The sequence below is a fragment of the Nerophis ophidion genome, linkage group LG04 (assembly GCF_033978795.1).
Source record: "Nerophis ophidion isolate RoL-2023_Sa linkage group LG04, RoL_Noph_v1.0, whole genome shotgun sequence".
Taxonomy (NCBI): Eukaryota; Metazoa; Chordata; class Actinopteri; order Syngnathiformes; family Syngnathidae; genus Nerophis; species Nerophis ophidion.
Genome location: NC_084614.1, coordinates 69,914,890 through 69,935,116, shown reverse-complemented (window position 1 = coordinate 69,935,116; position 20,227 = coordinate 69,914,890). Strand labels below are relative to the sequence as shown.

General features: G+C 43.3%; 2 protein-coding genes across 4 annotated transcripts in view; one reads left to right on the top strand and one right to left on the bottom strand.

Moving 5' to 3' along the window:
* myo7ab (myosin VIIAb) overlaps positions 1-17,809 on the top strand; it is a 91,648-nt gene extending 73,839 nt beyond the window's left edge. For both annotated transcript variants that reach the window (XM_061898922.1, XM_061898921.1), the window contains 8 exons: positions 1,806-1,919; positions 2,005-2,092; positions 2,158-2,264; positions 11,505-11,690; positions 11,756-11,872; positions 11,947-12,030; positions 12,100-12,219; positions 15,783-17,809. In XM_061898922.1, coding sequence (XP_061754906.1) covers positions 1,806-1,919; positions 2,005-2,092; positions 2,158-2,264; positions 11,505-11,690; positions 11,756-11,872; positions 11,947-12,030; positions 12,100-12,219; positions 15,783-15,875 — 909 coding nt within the window. In that variant the 3' untranslated portion in view covers positions 15,876-17,809. The remainder of the gene's footprint in view (positions 1-1,805; positions 1,920-2,004; positions 2,093-2,157; positions 2,265-11,504; positions 11,691-11,755; positions 11,873-11,946; positions 12,031-12,099; positions 12,220-15,782) is intronic.
* Positions 17,810-17,817: 8 nt separating this feature from the next.
* Positions 17,818-20,227, bottom strand: part of LOC133551813 (glycerophosphodiester phosphodiesterase domain-containing protein 5-like) — a 25,258-nt gene continuing 22,848 nt past the window's right edge. The window contains exons 15-16 of one of the 2 annotated variants that reach the window (XM_061898924.1): positions 18,108-18,175; positions 17,818-17,961 (exon numbers count right to left, since the gene is read on the bottom strand). In XM_061898924.1, the coding sequence (XP_061754908.1) occupies positions 17,870-17,961; positions 18,108-18,175 (160 nt within the window). In that variant the 3' untranslated portion in view covers positions 17,818-17,869. The remainder of the gene's footprint in view (positions 17,962-18,107; positions 18,176-20,227) is intronic. The other variant, XM_061898925.1, reaches the window with a different exon arrangement.

Sequence of the window (20,227 nt, the reverse complement as noted above, 5' to 3'; positions counted from 1 at the left end):
AGGGGTGGAATAATTTTTTCAATGAGATATTAAGAGTAATTACATTGTTTGGTATGTTACAAAATATAATGTTGTAATTAAAGTTGCATTTGTCTATTTCATGCATCTTTATTTGATATGACTATAAACAAATAATGGAATAAATGTCCTACTTGCTAAAATACCAAAATTGTGTGGGGGTTGAATAATTTTGATCACGACTGTACACGATGCCAGAAATTGGCTGATCAATTATGTTCAAAAACTTGCAATAAACTACCTAAACTGCAGCAGAAGATCAAATGTAAATATGACACAGGTTTGCTACGACTTTTTTAGACTTGGAACTAATGAAGTTCATTGCAAATATAAAAATGTGGTGTCCAGGGTTTACGCTGCCTTCCACCCGAATGTAGCTCCAGCACCCCCTCGACTCCGAAAGGGAAAAGCGGTAGAAAATGGATGGATGGATGGATAGTAATAGCAACACAAGATGGGCGGAGGTTCTAAAGGCGACCATATTTAGCACATTGTCACATGTTGATTCACTCTCTCGTAGCGTTGGGTACCGAATCTTATACATTTTTGCCCGTTTCCGCCGGGCACTAATTCACATAAAATCTAACGGTGCCACGTTACAGTACCTGGGCTGCGTGTGACATTACGCGCGGTTGCCAAATCAGCCGCGCTGGCACTCGGCGATCACTCCAGCAGCACTGAGAGCAGACTTAAGCAAAGTACGTCTGGGTAATGCTGCAATTTTCAGGAAAAACAAAGTAATTGACTCAAAATAAGCTCCGACGCAATTTAAGTAAGGCTCCACTTTTCTAGGAAATTAGCTTGATGCTGCTCTACATTGGTTTTGCTATTGAGATGCTACTGATTTTACATGGCAATTTCAACACCTCCAAATTTGTTAATGGCAACTACAACTAAGAAGCGCGTTAAAATCAAACAGCTGATGTGTAATAAGTACAATGCTTACAGTATTAACACTTTTTAGGGCGCAAAAGACTGCAAAAACTGAAAGGACCAACAAACCATAAACTACACTGTAGGGGCGGTTTGGCTCGGTTGGTAGAGTGGCGGTGCTAGCAACTTGGGGGTTGCAGGTTTGATTCCCGCTTCTGCCAACCTAGTCACTGCCGTTGTGTCCTTGGGCAAGACACTTTACCCACCTGCTTCCAGTGCCACCCACACTGGTTTGAATGTAACTTAGATATTGGGTTTCACTATGTAAAGCGCTTTGAGTCACTTGAGAAAAAGCGCTATATAAATATAACTCACTTCACTTCACACTACTGCCATCTAACGTCTTGGACTTGCTGCTTAATTTCATACTTGCAATGCGACTCGGAAATATGATAATAAAACAACTGGACAGCAGTTGTCATTATCAGCTCATTTTTTAATGTTACAATTTAAAAAATATATATTTTAATACCAAAAACAATTTATTTCTATCAACACACACAAATGTACCAAAGATGGGTATGAGTACTTGGGAATCGGTACCGTATCGGTTCAAATGTGAACGGTGCCCATCCCTACTCCATCCATCCATCCATCCATTTCCTACCGCTTATTCCCTTTGGGGTTACGGGGGTCGCTGGTGGCTATCTCAGCTACAATCGGGCGGAAGGCAGGGTACACCCTGGACAAGTCGCCATCTCATCGCAGCCATCCCTACTCATACATGTCAATACGAACAAGTAGGCAGGTGTTAAATACAATTTTGATAGTGAAAAAAATGTAGCTTGTTGCCTCATGGGAAGCTGCCCTTATGTGTGTGTTTTATTATTTTGCTGTTTGGCGTCGCTTGGCAGGTGTTTGAGGTGGAGTCCAGCACCAAGGCCAAAGACTTCTGCCACAACATTTCTGGACGCCTGATGCTCAAATCCTCAGAGGGTTTCAGTCTGTTTGTCAAGATCACAGACAAGGTAAAAGAATAAATTACCAAGGCTTACTGTGCATTCGGCACAATTGTTGTCATCCATAAAAACGTTTGTTTGTTTGCTTCTTTAGGTGATCAGCGTGCCGGACGGCGACTTCTTCTTCGACTTTGTCCGCCACCTGACCGACTGGATCAAGAAAGCCAGACACGTGAAAGACGGTAAATATCCTGATCATCATTATGTTCACATTTCATTTGGCGTGATCGTCGCACTCTTTGTGCAGGCGTGGTGCCTTCACTGACCTACCAGGTGTTCTTCATGAAGAAGCTGTGGACGAACACCATGCCCGGCAAGGACGCCATGGCCGACTCCATCTTCCACTATTATCAAGTAATGTCCCGCTCTATTGTGTCACATTCGAAGGATACAAAAATGTTGCGTTTTCTTTGTTAAAAGTTGCGAAGGGTACCAATTTGTAGTACCCTGTCGTTGGGGTACCAACTACTGAAATGAGATTTTCTTATTCAAACGGGGATAGCAGGTCCATTCTATTTGTCATACTTGATCATTTCGCGATATTGCCATATTTTTGCTGAAAGGATTTAGTAGAGAACACCGACGATAAAGTTCGCAACTTTTGGTCGCTAATAAAAAAGCCTTGCCTGTACCGGAAGTAGCAGACGATGTGCGCGTGACGTCACGGGTTGTGGAGCTCCTCACATTGGTTACAATCATGGCCACCAGCAGCGAGAGCGATTCGGACTGAGAAAGCAACGTTTTCCCGATTAATTTGAGCGAGGATGAAAGATTTGTGAATGAGGATAGTGAGAGTGAAGGACTAAAAAAAAAAAAAAAAGACAGGGCAGTGGGAGCGATTCAGATGTTATTAGACACATTTACTAGGATAATTCTGGAAAATCCCTTATCTGCTTATTCTGTTACTAGTGTCTTAGTGAGATTATATATTCATACCTGAAAATCAGAGGGGTGTGGTCACGGGTGTAGCGACCGCCAGTGTCTCTTGACGAGGCGAAGCCCGGGCAGGGCCGGGCTGAGCTTTTTTCCCCCCTCCTCCACGGTGGAAGCATCCCACGTTCGGGGTGCAGCCGGTCGGCGGAGGCAAGAGAGTCCGCAGCTGCCTCTTTGACAGGTGCACGAGAAACAACGCAAGCACGCTCATGTCTACAGTAAGAGCTGACTTAGTACCACAATTTTCTCACCGAAACCTGCCGGTTGACATGTGGTCGGGAACCATGTTCGCTTGACCGCTCTGTTCCATGGTAAAGCTTCACCTTCGGGAATGTAAACAAGGAAACACCAGCTGTGTTTGTGTTGCTAAAGGCAGCTGCAATACACCGCTTCCCACCTACATCTTTCTTCTTTGACGTCTCCATTATTAATTGAACAAATTGCAAAAGATTCAGCAACACAAATGTCCAGAATACTGTGTAATTATGCGATTAGAGCAGACAACTTATAGCTGGGATCGGGCTGGAACAGAATGTGCGCTACAATCCGTGAAGTCACGCGCACGCGTCATCATACGCGTCATTATACCGACGTTTTCCACAGGACACTTAGCGCGAAATTTAAAATTGCAATTTAGTAGACTAAAAAGGTCGTATTGGCATGTGTTGCAATGTTAATATTTCATCATCAAAATATAAACTATCAGACTGCGTGGTCGGTAGTAGTGGGTTTCAGTAGGCCTTTAAGGGTGGCGCTAGACGCGCTGCAGAATCTGGTATGGAAGACAAAATTATCAGGTATGGGTTTTAGGTTGCAGGTTTGTGTTCCAAACCGTACCACTGAACCAAGTAATCCACAAAGTCCACTAAGTTGTAGGTCTCCACTGACCTAGCAGGGGTTCTGTGGACTCCTTTTTCTACTGCTGCCAACCAAGGACCTGATCTACTAAGATCCTAATACCACACTTTTCAGATGTTGCGTGTGATCTAGTAGTGCAGACCGTCTTATTTAAATGTGTTTTTTTGTGTGTACTATGCGGAGCTTTTACCACAGAGACATCCATCCATCCATTTTCTTCCCGCTTGTCCTTTTTGGGGTAGTAGGGGGTGCTGGAGCCTATCTCAGCTGCATTCGGGTGGTAGGCGGGGTACACCCTGGACAAGTCCTTTCAAGCACGCCCGCCAGTTTCTATAGGAGAAAAGAAACGGGAAACTGGAAGCCACCAAAGAGGAGCTTGAGCAGTACATCAGGGGCCAATACAGTGACTCAAAGAGGAACGATCCGTTAGGTGCACCAGGATACGTACCTCCTCCCCCACCTCCAACCACGCAGTTTGACAGCTGCCCTCCTCGACTGAGCGAGGTAAGAGCAGTGGTCAAGAAAGCGAGGTCAGCATCAGCTCCTGGGCCTAACGGAATCCCCTACAAGCTATACAAGAACTGCCCCCAAGTGCTGAAATGCTTGTGGAAGCTAATGAGCACAGCATGGAAGAAACTACTCATTCCGTCGGAGTGGCAGAGAGCTGTGGCGGTGTTTATTCCGAAGGAACAGGAGTCCCATAACATCAACCAATTCAGGAGTATTGCTCTGTTGAATGTCGAGGGAAAGATCTTCTTTGCAGTCATGGCCAAGAGACTAACATCTTATCTCACAGCGAATGGCTATATTGACACCAGCTGCCAGAAAGCAGGAGTACCAGGTTTTCCAGGATGCGTGGAGCATTCTTCTATGATTTGGGCACAGATCCAGAGGGCCAAGCAGGAGAAGAACGACCTCCATGTGGTGTGGCTTGACCTCGCCAACGCTTATGGTTCTGTCCCTCACAAACTCATCCAGTTTGCATTGGAATTCTTCCACGTCCCTGTTTCCATCATCAACCTGGTAACCAGCTACTTCAGGGACTTTCAGATGTGTTTTAGCCTCCAAGATTTTACAACAGGATGGCAGCGTCTGGAAGTAGGCATAGCCATGGGGTGTTCCATCTCCCCAGTCCTCTTTGTCGCAGCTTTCGAAATCATCCTCCGCGGAGCCCGTCAGACTGTAGGTGGGATGAGGCTGCAGACAGGGCAGAGGCTTCCACCACTCCGAAGCTACATGGATGATGTCACTGTAGTGCTGCAAACAGCCCCATGCATGAGAAGGTGTCTGAAGAGGCTGGATGAGCTAGTGACATGGGCACGGATGAAGATAAAACCCTCCAAGTCACGAAGCCTCTACTTGCGCAAAGGCACCAGGAACGACAAAACCATCTTTGTTGCAGGAGGTGAGCAAATCCCTCTACTGGTCAACCACTCCATCCAAAGCCTGGGGAGGCAGTACAATGCGGACCTGTCGGACAAGCACGCAGGCAAGGCAGCACGGAAACAACTCTCAGAAGGCCTAGCGAGCATCAACAAGAGCCAGCTCCCCGGAAAGTACAAGTTGTGGTGCTACAACTTCACACTGTATCAAAGGGTTATGTGGCCACTGAAGATGTGCGAGATTCCATCCTCAACCGCCAACGGGTTGGACAGAGTAGCAAACTCCTACATCCGAAAGTGGCTGGGCCTACCGCGTTGCTTCTCCGACACTGGCTTGTTTGGGGCAACTTTACTGCATCTGCCGATTCAGTCCATCGCCCTGGGCTACAAGCAGGAGAAGGCCAGATTGGTTCTCGAGCTGGAAGAATCCTCAGATCCTACAGTGAGGAATGCACAGGTACCAATCCGAACAGGCCGGAAGTGGCAAGCAGGGCCAGAGGTTCCCAAAGCCATTGGCAGGCTCCAACACCAGGAGATAGTTGGCAGGGTGCAAGTAGGAAGAGCGGGGCTTGCCTGGGGAGATTCTCCACACCTTTGGTCCAAGGCCACAAAGAGGGAACGCAGAGCCATGGTTGTGGAGGAGGTCTCAAGGGCGAACCAGGAGCAATATACCATCAAGGCCGTGTCTCAAGGTCGCCAAGGAAGATGGACCACTTGGGAAGGTACCCTTAGCAGACCCATCAGCTGGGCCGACCTATGGAAGATGCCCCAAGCCAGACTCAGCTTCCTACTCAGGGCAACTTATGACACCTTGCCATGCCCCAGAAACCTCCACCAGTGGTACGGCCAGGAGGAGAGCTGTCCCCTGTGTGGTGCTCCCAACGCCAGCCTGCAGCACTTGCTATCAGGCTGCAAGATCGGGCTGACACAGGGTCGCTTCAGATGGCGGCATGATCAAGTCCTGATGAAACTGGCAGAAATCCTGGAGAGCAGTAGACGAGAGGCCAACAGCCAACCCATAGCCAAACAACGTTCTGTCATGTTTGTGAGGCCAGGGGAAGGCAAAGGAGACACCAGCCGAAGAGCCCCCCGCAGTGTCCTCTCTCTGGCAAGGGACTGGAGTATGAGGGCTGACATTGGCAAACAGCTCCAATTCCCCCGTGAGATCACCACCACTTCACTCCGCCCAGACATTGTGCTGTGGTCTGCTGTTACCAAGTCTGCCATGCTGGTTGAGCTTACCATCCCCTGGGAGGAGGGAATCCAGGCAGCATACGAGTGCAAAGCAGCCAAGTATGCAGATCTGGCTGCTGAGTGCAGAGAGGCAGGCTGGTCCACTACCATCTACCCTGTGGAAGTAGGCTGTCGGGGCTTCGTCGGTACATCAACCATAAGGCTGCTCAGAGATGTGGGATTGACTGGGGCTAAGCTCCGAAGGGAAACAAAGGCCCTTGCTGAGGAAGCAGAAAAGGGAAGTTTCTGGTTGTGGCTGAGGAGGAGAGATAAGTACTGGGGGTCGAGGCAATAAGATGGGTCAGCTGCAGGGGGTGGCAGGGAGACGTCCCTTCCACCGCTCCGCCACCAGGAGGCGTTCCGGGGTTAAAGAGAGCGAAACTCCAATGAGCGGTGGTCCCCGGCTGATGACCCTGCAGCTGGCCCAAGGCGCTGTAGGAGGCGCGTCAGGCATACTTGCCCAGCAGAAACAACACCATATCTGTACAATCAATCACCACGTCAACACAGATAGACAGACAACATTCACACTCACATTCACACAATAGGGCCAATTTAGTGTTGCCAATCAACCTATCCCCAGGTGCATGTCTTTGGAATTGGGAGGAAGCCGGAGTACCCGGAGGGAACCCACGCAGTTACGGAAAGAACATGCAAACTCCACACAGAAAGAGCCCGGGATTGATCCCAGGACTACTCAGGACCTTTGTATTGTGAGGCACATGCACTAACCCCTCTACCACCGCGCTGCCACCCCCCAGAGACAGTGGATCATTATTGCACATTCATGTTATCACACTGTCTCATTCTGCTATGTTTTCAAACAAGCAGCGAACATGTACCTCTTTTTATGGGCATTTTCAATCAATCAATTAATGTTTACTTATATAGCCCTAAATCACTAGTGTCTCAAAGGGCTGCACAAACCACTACGACATCCTAGGGCAAGGAAAACTCACACCCAGTGGGACATCGGTGACAATAATGACCCAGTGGGACGTCGGTGACAATGATGACTATGAGAACCTTGGAGAGGAGGAAAGCAATGGATGTCGAGCGGGTCTAACATAATACTGTGAAAGTTCAATCCATAGTGGATCCAACACAGTCGCGAGAGTCCAGTCCAAAGCGGATCCAACACAGCAGCGAGAGTCCCGTTCACAGCGGAGCCAGCAGGAAACCATCCCAAGCGGAGGCGGATCAGCAGCGCAGAGATGTCCCCAGCCGATACACAGGCAAGCAGTACATGGCCACCGGATCGGACCGGACCCCCTCCACAAGGGAGAGTGGGACATAGGAGAAAAAGAAAAGAAACAGCAGATCAACTGGTCTAAAAAGGCAGTCTATTTAAAGGCTAGGGTATACAAATGAGTTTTAAGGTGAGACTTAAATGCTTCTACTGAGGAAGCATCTCGAACTGTTACCGGGAGGACATTCCAGAGTACTGGAGCTCGAAATGAAAAAGCTCTATAGCCCGCAGACTTTTTTTGGGCTTTGGGAATCACTAATAATCCGGAGTCCTTTGAACGCAGATTTCTTGCCGGGACATATGGTACAATACAATCGGCAAGATAGGATGGAGCTAGACCGTGTAGTATTTTATACGTAAGTAGTAAAACCTTAAAGTCACATCTTAAGTGCACAGGAAGCCAGTGCAGGTGTAATGTGATCAAACTTTCTTTTAAAAGAAGTCTTGCAATGCGTCTACATTGAAAGCACTTTTTTTTCTAAAAGTTCGCTCACGGGAAAGGTTGCGGCACTAACTGCAAAAGTTAAGAAGAATATGCAAGAAAATGCATTTCGTAATAATTTTTTGTCCACATAAGAGACATTTAGATAACATATCTTCTATATGAAAAAACTAAAATAATTTAAAAAACACCAGCAGACGCAGGTACGCATACATTTAATTTGTTGAATCAGCCCCTTAAAGCAGTGGTTCTCACAAGGGGTACTTGAGATTTTTTTAAATATTCTAAAAATAGCAACAATTCAAAATCCTTTATAAATATATTTATTGAATAATATTTCAACAAAATATGAATGTAAGTTCATAAACTGTGAAAAGAAATGCAACAATGCAATATTCTGTGTTGACAGCTAGATTTTTTTGTGGACATGTTCCATAAATATTGATCTTATAAAGATATCTTTTTTTGTGAAGAAATGTTTAGAATTAAGTTCATGAATCCAGATGGATGTCTATTACAATCCCCAAAGAGGGCACTTTAAGTTGATGATTACTTCTATGTGTAGAAATCTTTATTTATAATTGAATCACTTGTTTATTTTTCAACAAGTTTTTAGTTAGTTTTATATCTTTTCTTTCCAAATAGTTCAAGGAAGACCACTACAAATTAGCAATATTTTGCACTGTTATACAATTTAATAAATCAGAAACTGATGACATAGTGCTGTATTTTACTTCTTTATCTCCTTTTTTCAACCAAAAATGCTTTGCTCTGATTAGGGGGTACTTGAATTAAAAAAAAAATGTTCACAGGGGGTACATCACTGAAAAAAGGTTGAGAACCACTGCTCTAAAGCACCTTGAGGAAAACATCAGTAGAAGAGGACGCAAAAGGGAATACTAGCGGCTTACCTTCTTTTTCTTACCTTCTTTTTCTCTTGTTTTTGAGCGCCAGGTTTGCTTTTCTTTCTCAGTTTTCCTGCAGGTTCTGACTCCGACCCTTGAGGGTGCGCATGATTTTGGCTTGAGTCTTTAAAAATGTTTTCATCCAAATTCTTCTTTAAACTCATAAGCATTTAAATTATGACTGCAAATTCCCCTCATCTCGTTTGCAGTTTGACTGGAGAGGTCCACACTTTCCTCAGACTTCCATTGATCCATGTTCTACCGCTTATTCCCTTTGGGGTCGTGGGGGGCGCTCGTGCCTATCTCAGCTGCAATGGGGCGGAAGGTGGGGTACACCCCGGACAAGTCGCATCCTCATCGCAGGGCCAACACAGACAGACAGCATTCACACTCAAATTCACACACTAGGGCCAATTTAGTGCCTCAGACTGCCATTCTTTGGAAATGTATGCAGGCTGACCCCGTTTTTAGTTGTATAGCTACAACCTGCAACTATGCATCTGGCGGACATGTTTGATCATTTCCTCAAATTCTACAAAGAAATACCACAATTCAGTATGAAGATGCTACCAAAACACGAACCACGCAATATGACATAGCCTCAAGTCTTCTGTAGGTGACATCAAAAGGTTCGCCCACATTTCGAAAATGTGCTGAAACCCAATAGAAAACAAGACTAAAATGACTACAGTGTCTATTTTGGGGGGAATTGTACCTGTATGTCGAAAATGTTGGACTTTGGTGCAGTTTACTGCGTGGATTGTTTTCCCGCAAATAAACTGGACTGGACATGGCGTGAAGGTAAATAGATGGTTTTCAATTTTTACTATAAAAAGTGTACAAAACTTAACGCTGGAAACAAAACTAGTGTGAATTATATTTATATAGCACTTTTTCTCGCTAGTGACTCAAAGCCCTTTTACATAGTGAAACCCAATATCTAATTTTTACATTTAAACCACTTTGGGTGGCAACGGGAGCAGGTGCGTAAAGTGTCTTGCCTAAGGACACAACGGCAGTGAGTAGGATGGCGGAAGCGGGGATCGAACCTGCAACCCTCAAGTTGTTGGCACGGCCGCTCTACCAACCGAGCTATATCGCCCCAACTAGCACTTTGACGTAAACTATTGGCAAGAAACAAAAGACGCTAACTGTGGCAATAATAAAGAAAAACGTACTTGCGGTGTTGTGAGCAGGGCAGCATGGACCAAAAAATTGCATGAAACAAGCAGCGTGAACTAATCATAAAACAGAGTGATGACGCCAGAAGGACCAACAGAAAATGACAGGCTTAAATAGTCTCTTCATCAGTGGTCCCTAAACTACGGCCCGCGGGCCGTCTTTGACCCGCCAGCGTTCGAGATCTGGCCCGCGGGAAGTTCCAGGTTAAAAAAAATTTTTTTTTAAATTTTTTATTTGTCCTTTCTAATCCATTTTCTACCGCATACCGCAGTGGTCCCAAAACTACGGCCCGCGGGCATTCGAGATCTGGCCCTCGGGAAGTCCCAAGTTAAACATTTTAATTTCATTTTTATATATGTATTTTTATTTTTTTTAATCTGTCCTTTCTAATCCATTTTCTACCGCAGTGGTCCCAAAACTACGGCCTGCGGGCGTTCGAAATCTGGCCCGCGGGAAGTCCAAGTTAAAAATTTTAGTTTTTATTTATTTATGTATTTTATTTTATTTTTTTAATCTGTCCTTTCTAATCCATTTTCTACCGCAGTGGTCCCAAAACGAGATCTGGCCCGCGGGAAGTCCCAAGTTAAAAAATGTTTTGTTTTTTTTTAATTATGTATTTTTTTGTATTTTTTATCCGTCCTTTCTAATCCAATTTCTACCGCAGTGGTCCCAAAACTACGGCCCGCAGGCGTTCGAGATCTGGCCCGCGGGAAGTCCCAAGTTAAACATTTTGGTTTTTATTTTTTATTTTTTTATTTTATCATTATTTTTTTAATCTGTCCTTTCTAATCCATTTCCTACCGCAGGGGTCCCGCGTTCGAGATCTGGCCCGCGGCAAGTCCCAAGTTAATTTTTTTTTTTTGTTACTCTGAGAGTAACAAGCTTGTTGCTTGTTACTCTCAGAGTCTCCTAGCTGCTCATGATGTGATACCATATATATATATATATATATATATATATATATATATATATATATATATTAAACAGCCCGGCCCCTGGCCAAATTATTTTAACCCAATGCGTCCCCCAGGTCAAAAAGTTTGGTAACCCCTGCTCTTCATGATTAAAACAGGTGTGTGAGTCCAAATGAGTCAGGTGAAACTAATGAGTTGTCATGGAAACAAAACAAGGGAGTGAAAAAACAGGAACTGATGGAGTCTTGAAGTAACACACCTAAACAACATGATCACAAAACACGACATTGTAGACCTCATGTTCGGGTCCAGAACTATGAAATAAGTAGTAATGTTGTCAGCATTAGAGCGTCCCTTGAAGACTGCACTAGATAACCTACAGAATTGAGTATGGAAGACAAAAAGATCAGATCTGGTTTGAGCTAAACTGAGCCTAGTCTACAAGTGTGGATCCTTCGGTTAGTGTAGTCCAATAAGCCATTGGTTTTCTATGCAGGAGCTGCCAAAGTACCTGCGAGGTTACCACAAGTGTTCCAAGGATGAAGTGCACCAACTAGCGGCACTCATCTACCGGGTGAAGTTTGAGGATGACAAGTCCCACTTCCAGAACATGCCCAAGATCCTCAAGGACCTCGTCCCCCAGGACCAGAGTCGACATTTGTCTCCTGACGACTGGAAGAGGGTAAGTCTGGTTTTTAACACGGATCAAAGATGGCTTTATAGAATTTGTGTTTTTCCTTCTTTTAGTCCATCATGTCGGTGTTTAACAAACAATCTGGAAAAACCAAAGAAGAAGCCAAACTTTCCTTCCTGAAACTCATCTACAAGTGGCCCACATTTGGGTCGGCCTTCTTTGAAGTCAAAGTACAAACCTCCCAATCTACAAGAAATATTTATTGTAGAAAGTACACAACTGTGTCTTTTGTGGTTTATCGCAGCAAACCACTGATCCAAATTACCCGGAAACCCTCTTGATTGCCATCAACAAACACGGAGTCAGTCTCATTGACCCCAAGTCCAAGGTGGGTGCCGGTTTCAGAGTGAATGATCTGGAAGAAATGAAGTCAATTTGGTGTGTTGGTTCCTGTCAGGACATCTTGACCACGCACCCCTTCACCAAGATCTCGAACTGGAGCAGCGGCAACACCTACTTCCACATCACCATCGGGAACCTGGTGCGAGGAAGCAAGCTGCTGTGCGAAACCTCGCTGGTGAGTGCGTACCTCCGTGGTACTCGTCTATCATCAACCATGTCACTCAGTCCAGCGAAAACCTCAACCCAAGTTTAAACTGTTAACCCCCTGGAACACTTAGCACGTCCTGTTTTGGTCGGTTCCGTCTGTTGGTATGTTAGCGTATTTTTTTTTTAGCTCGTAGGCTACTTTCTGGTTCACAGAGGGTGATTTTAAACACTTTCAACTAATGTTTGCAACCTTTTTCTATATTTGAGTCTGCGCAAAGAGAAATATTCTTCTAACCCAGGGGTCGGCAACCCAAAATGTTGAAAGAGCCATATTGGACCGAAAATACAAACAAACAAAATCTGTCTGGAGCCGCAAAAAATTGAAAGCCTTATACAGTGGGGCCAAAAGTATTTAGTCAGCCACCGATTGTGCAAGTTCTCCCACTTAAAATGATGACAGAGGTCTGTAATTTTCAACATAGGTACACTTTAACTGTGAGAGACAGAATGTGAAAAAAATCCAGGAATTCACATTGTAGGAATTTTAAAGAATTTATTTGTAACTTATGGTGAAAAATAAGTATTTGGTCAACCAGTCAAAGTGCTCACTGATGGAAGGAGGTTTTGGCTCAAAACCTCACGATACATGGCCCCATTCATTCTTTCCTTAACACGGATCAATCGTCCTGTCCCCTTAGCGGAAAAACAGCCTCAAAGCATGATGTTTCCACCCCCATGCTTCACAGTAGGTGTGGTGTTCTTGGGATGCAACTCAGAATTCTTCTTCCTCCAAACACGACGAGTTGAGTTTATACCAAAATGGATACATGGATGATACAGCAGAGGATTGGGAGAATGTCATGTGGTCAGATTAAACCAAAATAGAACTTTTTGGTATAAACTCAACTCATTGTGTTTGGAGGAAGAAGAATACTGAGTTGCATCCCAAGAACACCATACCTACTGTGAAGCCTGGGGGTGGAAACATCATGCTTTGGGGCTGTTTTTCTGCCAAGTGGACAGGACGATTGATCCGTGTTAAGAAAGAATGAATGGAGCCATGTATCGTGAGATTTTGAGCCAAAACCTCCTTCCATCAGTGAGAGCTTTGAATGGTTGACCAAATACTTATTTTCCACCATAATTTACAAATAAATTCTTTAAAATTCCTACAATGTGAAGTCCTGGATTTTTTTTTCACATTCTGTCTCTCACAGTTAAAGTGTACCTATGATGAAAATTACAGACCTCTGTCATCATTTTAAGTGGGAGAACTTGTACAATCAGCGGCTGACTAAATACTTTTTTGCCCCTCTGTATAAGTGAAGGCTACACATGATGTAAGTGTCTATATTAGCTAGATTAGCCTTCGATCAAAGTGTGTGACGCAAATCTTCGTTGACAGAAATTTTGTATTTGAATTTTTATTCTACACATTTTGCAACACTGGAAATCATCAGTAAAATGGAGACTTCTCACAGGATCAGATCACTTCTGGAAGGTATAGACCTATGTGTCCAAGTTTAAGTCTTCTTCTAATGGATGTATTACACTCTTTGCAAGCTGGGTAACATTTGCTGTGGTCTGGAACAGCATGGCGCACAAACGACTGTCAGAAATGCAGCTAATATTACATACAGATATTGTGTCATGAGACATGCGAATATAAATTATATACACAGAGGACATAAGTAAAGGAAATTAAATGAGCTCAAATACACCTAAAAACGAGGCATATTGATGCAATATGTACATAAGTTAAAGTAACAATGATTGTCACACCCTAGGTGTGGTGAAATTTGTTCTCTGCATTTTGACCCACCCCCTGGGAAGTGAGGGAGCAGTGAGCAGCAGCGGTGCCGTGCCCCGGAATCATTTATGGTGATTTAACCCCCAATTCCAACCCTTGATGCTGAGTGCCAAGCAGGGAGGTAATGGGTCCCATTTTCATAGACTTTGGTATGACTCAGCCGGGATTTGAACTCACAACCTACCAATCTCAGGGCGGACACTCTAACCACTAGGCCACTGAGTAGGTAAATAGCAATAATTAGCTTGCACGGACCAGATTTGCCTGATTGACACTCCAACAAGTAAATAAAATCGACAAAGCTCACCCTTGTGCATTCACGCACAGCATAAAACGTTTGGTGGACAGAATGAGACAAAGGAGGAGAAGCATGAATCACGTCTTTTTGTGGCAGCATCTGAGAAAGTCGTACATGTAAACCAACTACAATGAGTTCAAGCATCGCTAAAATTAGTAGGACAAAACAGCGCTTGACAAACACTCTCATCAGTGAAGCATGTATAACATAAACAGTGGGAGTTCTAAAAATTAGGAAGGTTTGTGCCAGGTTTGTCTTACCTACCATTTAAAACGGAAAAAAGAGACCGTGTGTTATACATTTCTCCAGCAGTGGAAAACACGTAATAGCGTACAGTGTTCGTCTGACTTTGGTGAGCTAGCAAGCTGGATTTAGACTTAAGACAAACTGTATTGATCCACAAGGCACATTTTTTGACGCAGTAGCTCAGTTACAAAGGATGGAAAGAGTAAGGAGGCAAAAGATAATGCACACAAGGGCACCAAAAGAGGCGACAACAAAAAGTATAAAGTAGACTAAAAACGTACAATAGTAGTAATATAAAATATTGTATATGTAATATTTACATATTATATATACAGTATATAATATATACTGATATATATATTATCAGTATATACAGTATGGGGCGGTATAGCTCGGTTGGTAGAGTGGCCGTGCTAGCAACTTGAGGGTTCCAGGTTCGATTCCCGCTTCTGCCATCCTACCCACCTGTTCTCAGTGCCACCCACACTGGTGTAAAAAATGTAACTTAGATATTGTGTTTCACTATGTAAAAGCACTTTGAGTCACTAGAGAAAGGCGCTATATAAATGTCATTCACTTCACATATTATTTTTCTTATAATATATACAATATATAACAAACCTCAATTACCATGACAGATCCCAACTACTATAAACTGTCTGGTTCACAGAAAATGGTGCAAGACAACACAGATATATAAGTTTTCGTGACAAAAAGAGTAAGATCGGGACTTTAACAAAAAGAAACACGCAAAAACGCACGGCAGAAGAAAAAAATTGCCAGTCTTGGTTTTTTTTTTGCCTAGCCAGAAAGCTAGTTCCTGGTTTATACATAGGAATAGACGGATGAAACCACATACCATTTTTATATGCAGCAAAAACAGAACTAATTCCCAAAAAATCACGGTGCCGTGTTTTGCTTGCATTTGTTATCGAGCGAACTAAGGAGGAAAAAGTTACGTGACCCATACAAAAAAAACGGAGGGGGAAATCATTTAATAATGGTAGAAATAAAAAAAAATTAAAACTTTCTTTGTAAAATAGTGCTCGGCGCAGACTTCAAAATCCTGGGCTGGTACACCCTCCGCGTGTGCGGTTGATCAGAGGGAGAAGGACCTGGTCAGACACTCTTTTCAATATTTAATACATTTTTTATTTGCATCAACACAGAGACAATCATGGCTGAAATGGCAAGAAAAATAAATGTCTATATTGTGTTTCGTCACCTTCTACCTTAGGGCTACAAAATGGACGACCTGCTTACGTCGTACATCAGCCAGATGTTGACCACCATGACCAAACAGCGGAGCTCTCGCGGCAGCAGCAAGTGAACACTGGCGGCGTCTCCTATTGGCCCTTAACACTCACTAGTTGCCTTCCAATCAGCTCTTTCCTCGCCGGTATGTGGCGCCTGCCCGAGGTTATCGTCCCCCTTGGGTCTCCATGCAGCAACATTATTTAAAGTTCAGTTAAAGTACCAATGATTGTCACAAACACACAAGGTGTGGCGAAATGTGTCCTCTGTGTTAGACCCATCCCCTTGTTCACCCCCTGGGAGGTGAGGGGGAGCAGTGGGCAGCAGTAGTGGCCGCGCCCGGGAATCATTTTAGGTGATTCAACCCCCAATTCCAGCCCTTGATGCTGAGTGCCAAGCAGTGAGGTAATGGGTCCCATTTTTATGTATGTGCGTTACCGTTTTGTTGGAGACTGAAATCAACGCAATGATCCACTTAAAGGGGAACATTATCACAATTTCAGAAGGGTTAAAACCAATAAAAATCAGTTCCCAGTGGCTTATTTTATTTTTCAAAGTTTTTTTTCAAAATTTTACCCATCATGGAATATCCTGAAAAAAGGCTTTAAAGTGCCTGATTTTCGCTGTCTGTAAATCCACCCGTCCATTTTCCTGTGACGTCACATAGTGACGCCAATACAAACATGGCGGATACCACAGCAAGATATGGCGACATTAGCTCGGATTCAGACTCGGATTTCAGCGGTTTAAGCGATTCAACAGATTACGCATGTATTGAAACGGATGGTTGGAGTATGTAGGCAGATAGCGAAAATGAAATTGAAGAAGTAACTGAAGCTATTGAGCGAAGAGCTATTGAAGCTATTCGGCGATCGCCTTCTAACCAACGATTGCATCTTTTGACCACTGGAGCAACTTAAACCCGTCGATTGGTAAGTGTTTGTTTGGCATTAAATGTGGGTGGAGAGGAAGGCTGGATGCAAATATAGCTATAAATGTACATACAGCTAGCCTAAATAGCATGTTAGCATCGATTAGCTGGCAGTCATTCCACGACCAAATATGTCTGATTAGCACATCAACAAAATTCACCTTTGTGATCTCGTTGACTTTATCGTTGGAAATGCATCTGTTTTGAGTGTCGCAGGATATCCACACGTTTCTCTGTGCCATGTCTGTCGTAGCATCGCCGGTAAAATGTGCGGACCAAACGAGGGACTTTCGCATCTTTTTACACTGGTGCAACTTGAATCCGTCGATTGGTATGATTTTGTTTGGCATTAAATGTGGGTGGAGGGAAAGGCTGGATGCAAATACAGCTACAAATGAGGCATAACGATGTAATATGTACATACAGATAGCCTAAATAGCATGTTAGCATCGATTAGCATGCCGTGCTAATCGATGTACACTCCTCGTAAGACAACTTGAATCCGTCCCTGATCGTGTTGTTACACCCTCCGACAACACACCGACGAGGCATGATGTCTCCAAGGTACGGGAAACAGTCGAAAAACGGAAAATAACAGAGCTGATTTACCTCGGTGATTGTAATGTGTTTGAGAAAATGGCGGTTTGATTACCTATGTGACGTTTTAATTCGCCAAAATTCACCCATTTAGAGTTCGGAAATCGGTTGAAAAAAGATATGGTCTTTTTCTGCAACATCAAGGTATATATTGACGCTTACATAGGCCTGGTGATAATGTTCCCCTTAAAGACTTTTTTTGTAGGCCACTTGTCTCGTAACGTGATTTTCTTCAGCAGGATAGTTGGCTAAAAAAATGTAAGCGTGAGGTAAGTAGCTTATCCTTATTTATACTTTTGCCGATGTGTTACTTGTGCCACCAACTTCACCTCCGTCCTATAATCGTTGTTTTTTATGTATGAAAAATGATGCAGGGGTTTAAAATCCCAGTGCTCAAAGCAACACGTGGTAGAAGTAAAAATGACTTTATGCAAAATGCACACTGGAGCTTGTTCCTTGAAAATAAAAGAGCAACAAAACAATCTTTTTTTTCCAAATATTTTTTATGACCTTAAATAATGAAAGAGGTGGCAAAAAGACTTTTAACTCGGCGGTTGCCAGGTTGACTGAGCGGACCAGGTTGCCAGGTTGGGCGTTTTAGTAGCGCTGGACACGGACCATATGTCTGTCAGTTCTGCAAAATCCAAAATAATATCACAATTTAAATCAGATTACCGTAGTACACATTAGCGCTACACTCCTAGTCAAAATGTGAGCAGTTATTAGATGTTAAGGGCGCCACCTTGTGGCTAAATATGTGAATTTTGCGGCGCCGCTGACCTGTTTTGAACTGGCTGTAGGTGCCTTCATCCAGCATCCCAGCACCAGTCACTCTTTGCTTTTGCCACCTGTCAGCAAACACCACATGACCACTTGTATCATCACTAATTACAACATCAATGAAATAACAATAGTTGTGCGACATCCAGACAACTACTTGTTTAGTTTTAAAAAAAAAAACAAGCATCTTAAACCCACGATTCAAACATGGAAAATATTCAAAGTCAAGCATTTTGTTTTTATTACTGATGCAACACATTACAAATATATTATTGTATTTAAAACTACAGTGGTACCTTAACTTACGAGAATTTGGATTTACGAGGTTTCTTCGAGCACAATGGCTTAGCAAATAGATAGATAGTACTTTATTGATTCCTTCAGGACAGTTCCCTCAGGAAAATTAATTGTCTAAAAAAACATTGTCTAACTTGCTAACATTAGCTTAAATCTAGAGATTAAAATAATTTATTTTTATAAGCTCGTCTTAAAGGGAGTTATGCTCTGACACTACGAACCGGTGTTTCCTCCCGCTGAAAGTAACGTACACATACACATATATTATATATATACACATACATATACATACGCATATATACAAACCCCGTTTCCATATGAGTTGGGAAATTGTGTTAGATGTAAATATAAACGGAATACAATGATTTGCAAATCATTTTCAACCCATATTCAATTGAATATGCTACAAAGACAACATATTTGAAGTTCAAATTGATAAACTTAATTTTTTTGCAAATAATCATTAACTTTAGAAATTGACGCCAGCAACACGTGACAAAGATGTGGGGAAAGGTGGCAATAAATACTGATAAAGTTGAGGATTTCTCATCAAACACTTATTTGGAACATCCCACAGGTGTGCAGGCTAATTAGGAACAGGTGGGTGCCATGATTGGGTATAAAAGCAGCTTCCGTGAAATGCTCAGTCATTAACAAACAAGGATTGGGAAACGGTCACCACTTCAAGAAATGCATGAGCAAATTGTCAAACAGTTTAAAAACAACATTTCTCAACAGGCAATCGCAAAGAATTTAGGAATTTCACCATCTACGGTCCGTAATACCATCAAAAGGTTCAGAGAATCTGGAGGAATCAATGCACGTAAGCGATGATGTAACGGACCTTCGTTCCCTCAGGCGGTACTGCATCAAAAAGCGACATCAGTGTGGAAAGGATATCACCACATGGGCTAAGGAACACTTCAGAAAACCACTGTCAGTAACTACAGTTTGTCGCTACATCTTTAAGTGCAAGTTAAAACTCTACAATGCAAAGCCAAAGCCATTTATCAAAGATACTCGCTGGGCCCGAGCTCACCTAAGATGGACTGATGCAAAGTGGAAAAGTGTTCTGTGGTCTGACGAGTCCATATTTCAAATTGTTTTTTTGAAACGGTGAACGTCGTGTCCGGTGAACGTCGGACCAAAGAGGAAAAGAACCATCAGGACTGTTCTAGGTGCAAAGTTCAAAAACCAGCATCTGTGATGGTATGGGGGTGTACTAGTGGCCAAGGCATGGGTAACTTACACATCTGTGAAGGCACCATTAATGCTGAAAGGTCCATACAGGTTTTGGAACAACATATGTTGCCATCCAAGCAACGTTATCATGGACGCCCCTGCTTATTTCAGCAAAACAATGCCAAGTCACTTGTTACAACAGCGTGGCTTCATAGTAAAAGAGTGCGGGTACTGGACTGGCTTGCCTGTAGTCCAGACCTGTCTCCCATTGAGAATGTGTGGCACATTATGAAGCCTAAAATACCACAACGGAGACCCCGGACTGTTGAACAAGTTAAGCTGTACATAAAACAAAAATTGGAAAGAATTCCACCTAAAAGCTTCAAAAATTTCTCTCAGTTCCCAAACGTTTATTGAGTGTTGTTAAAAGAAAAGGTGATGTAACACAGTGGTGAACATGCCCTTTCCCAACTACTTTGGCACGTGTTGCAGCCATGAAAATCTAAGTTAATTATTTGCAAAAAAAAAAATAGAGTTTATGAGTTTGAACATCAAATATCTTGTCTTTGTAGTGCATTCAACTGAATATGGGTTGAGAAGGATTTGCAAATCATTGTATTCCGTTTATATTTACATCTAAC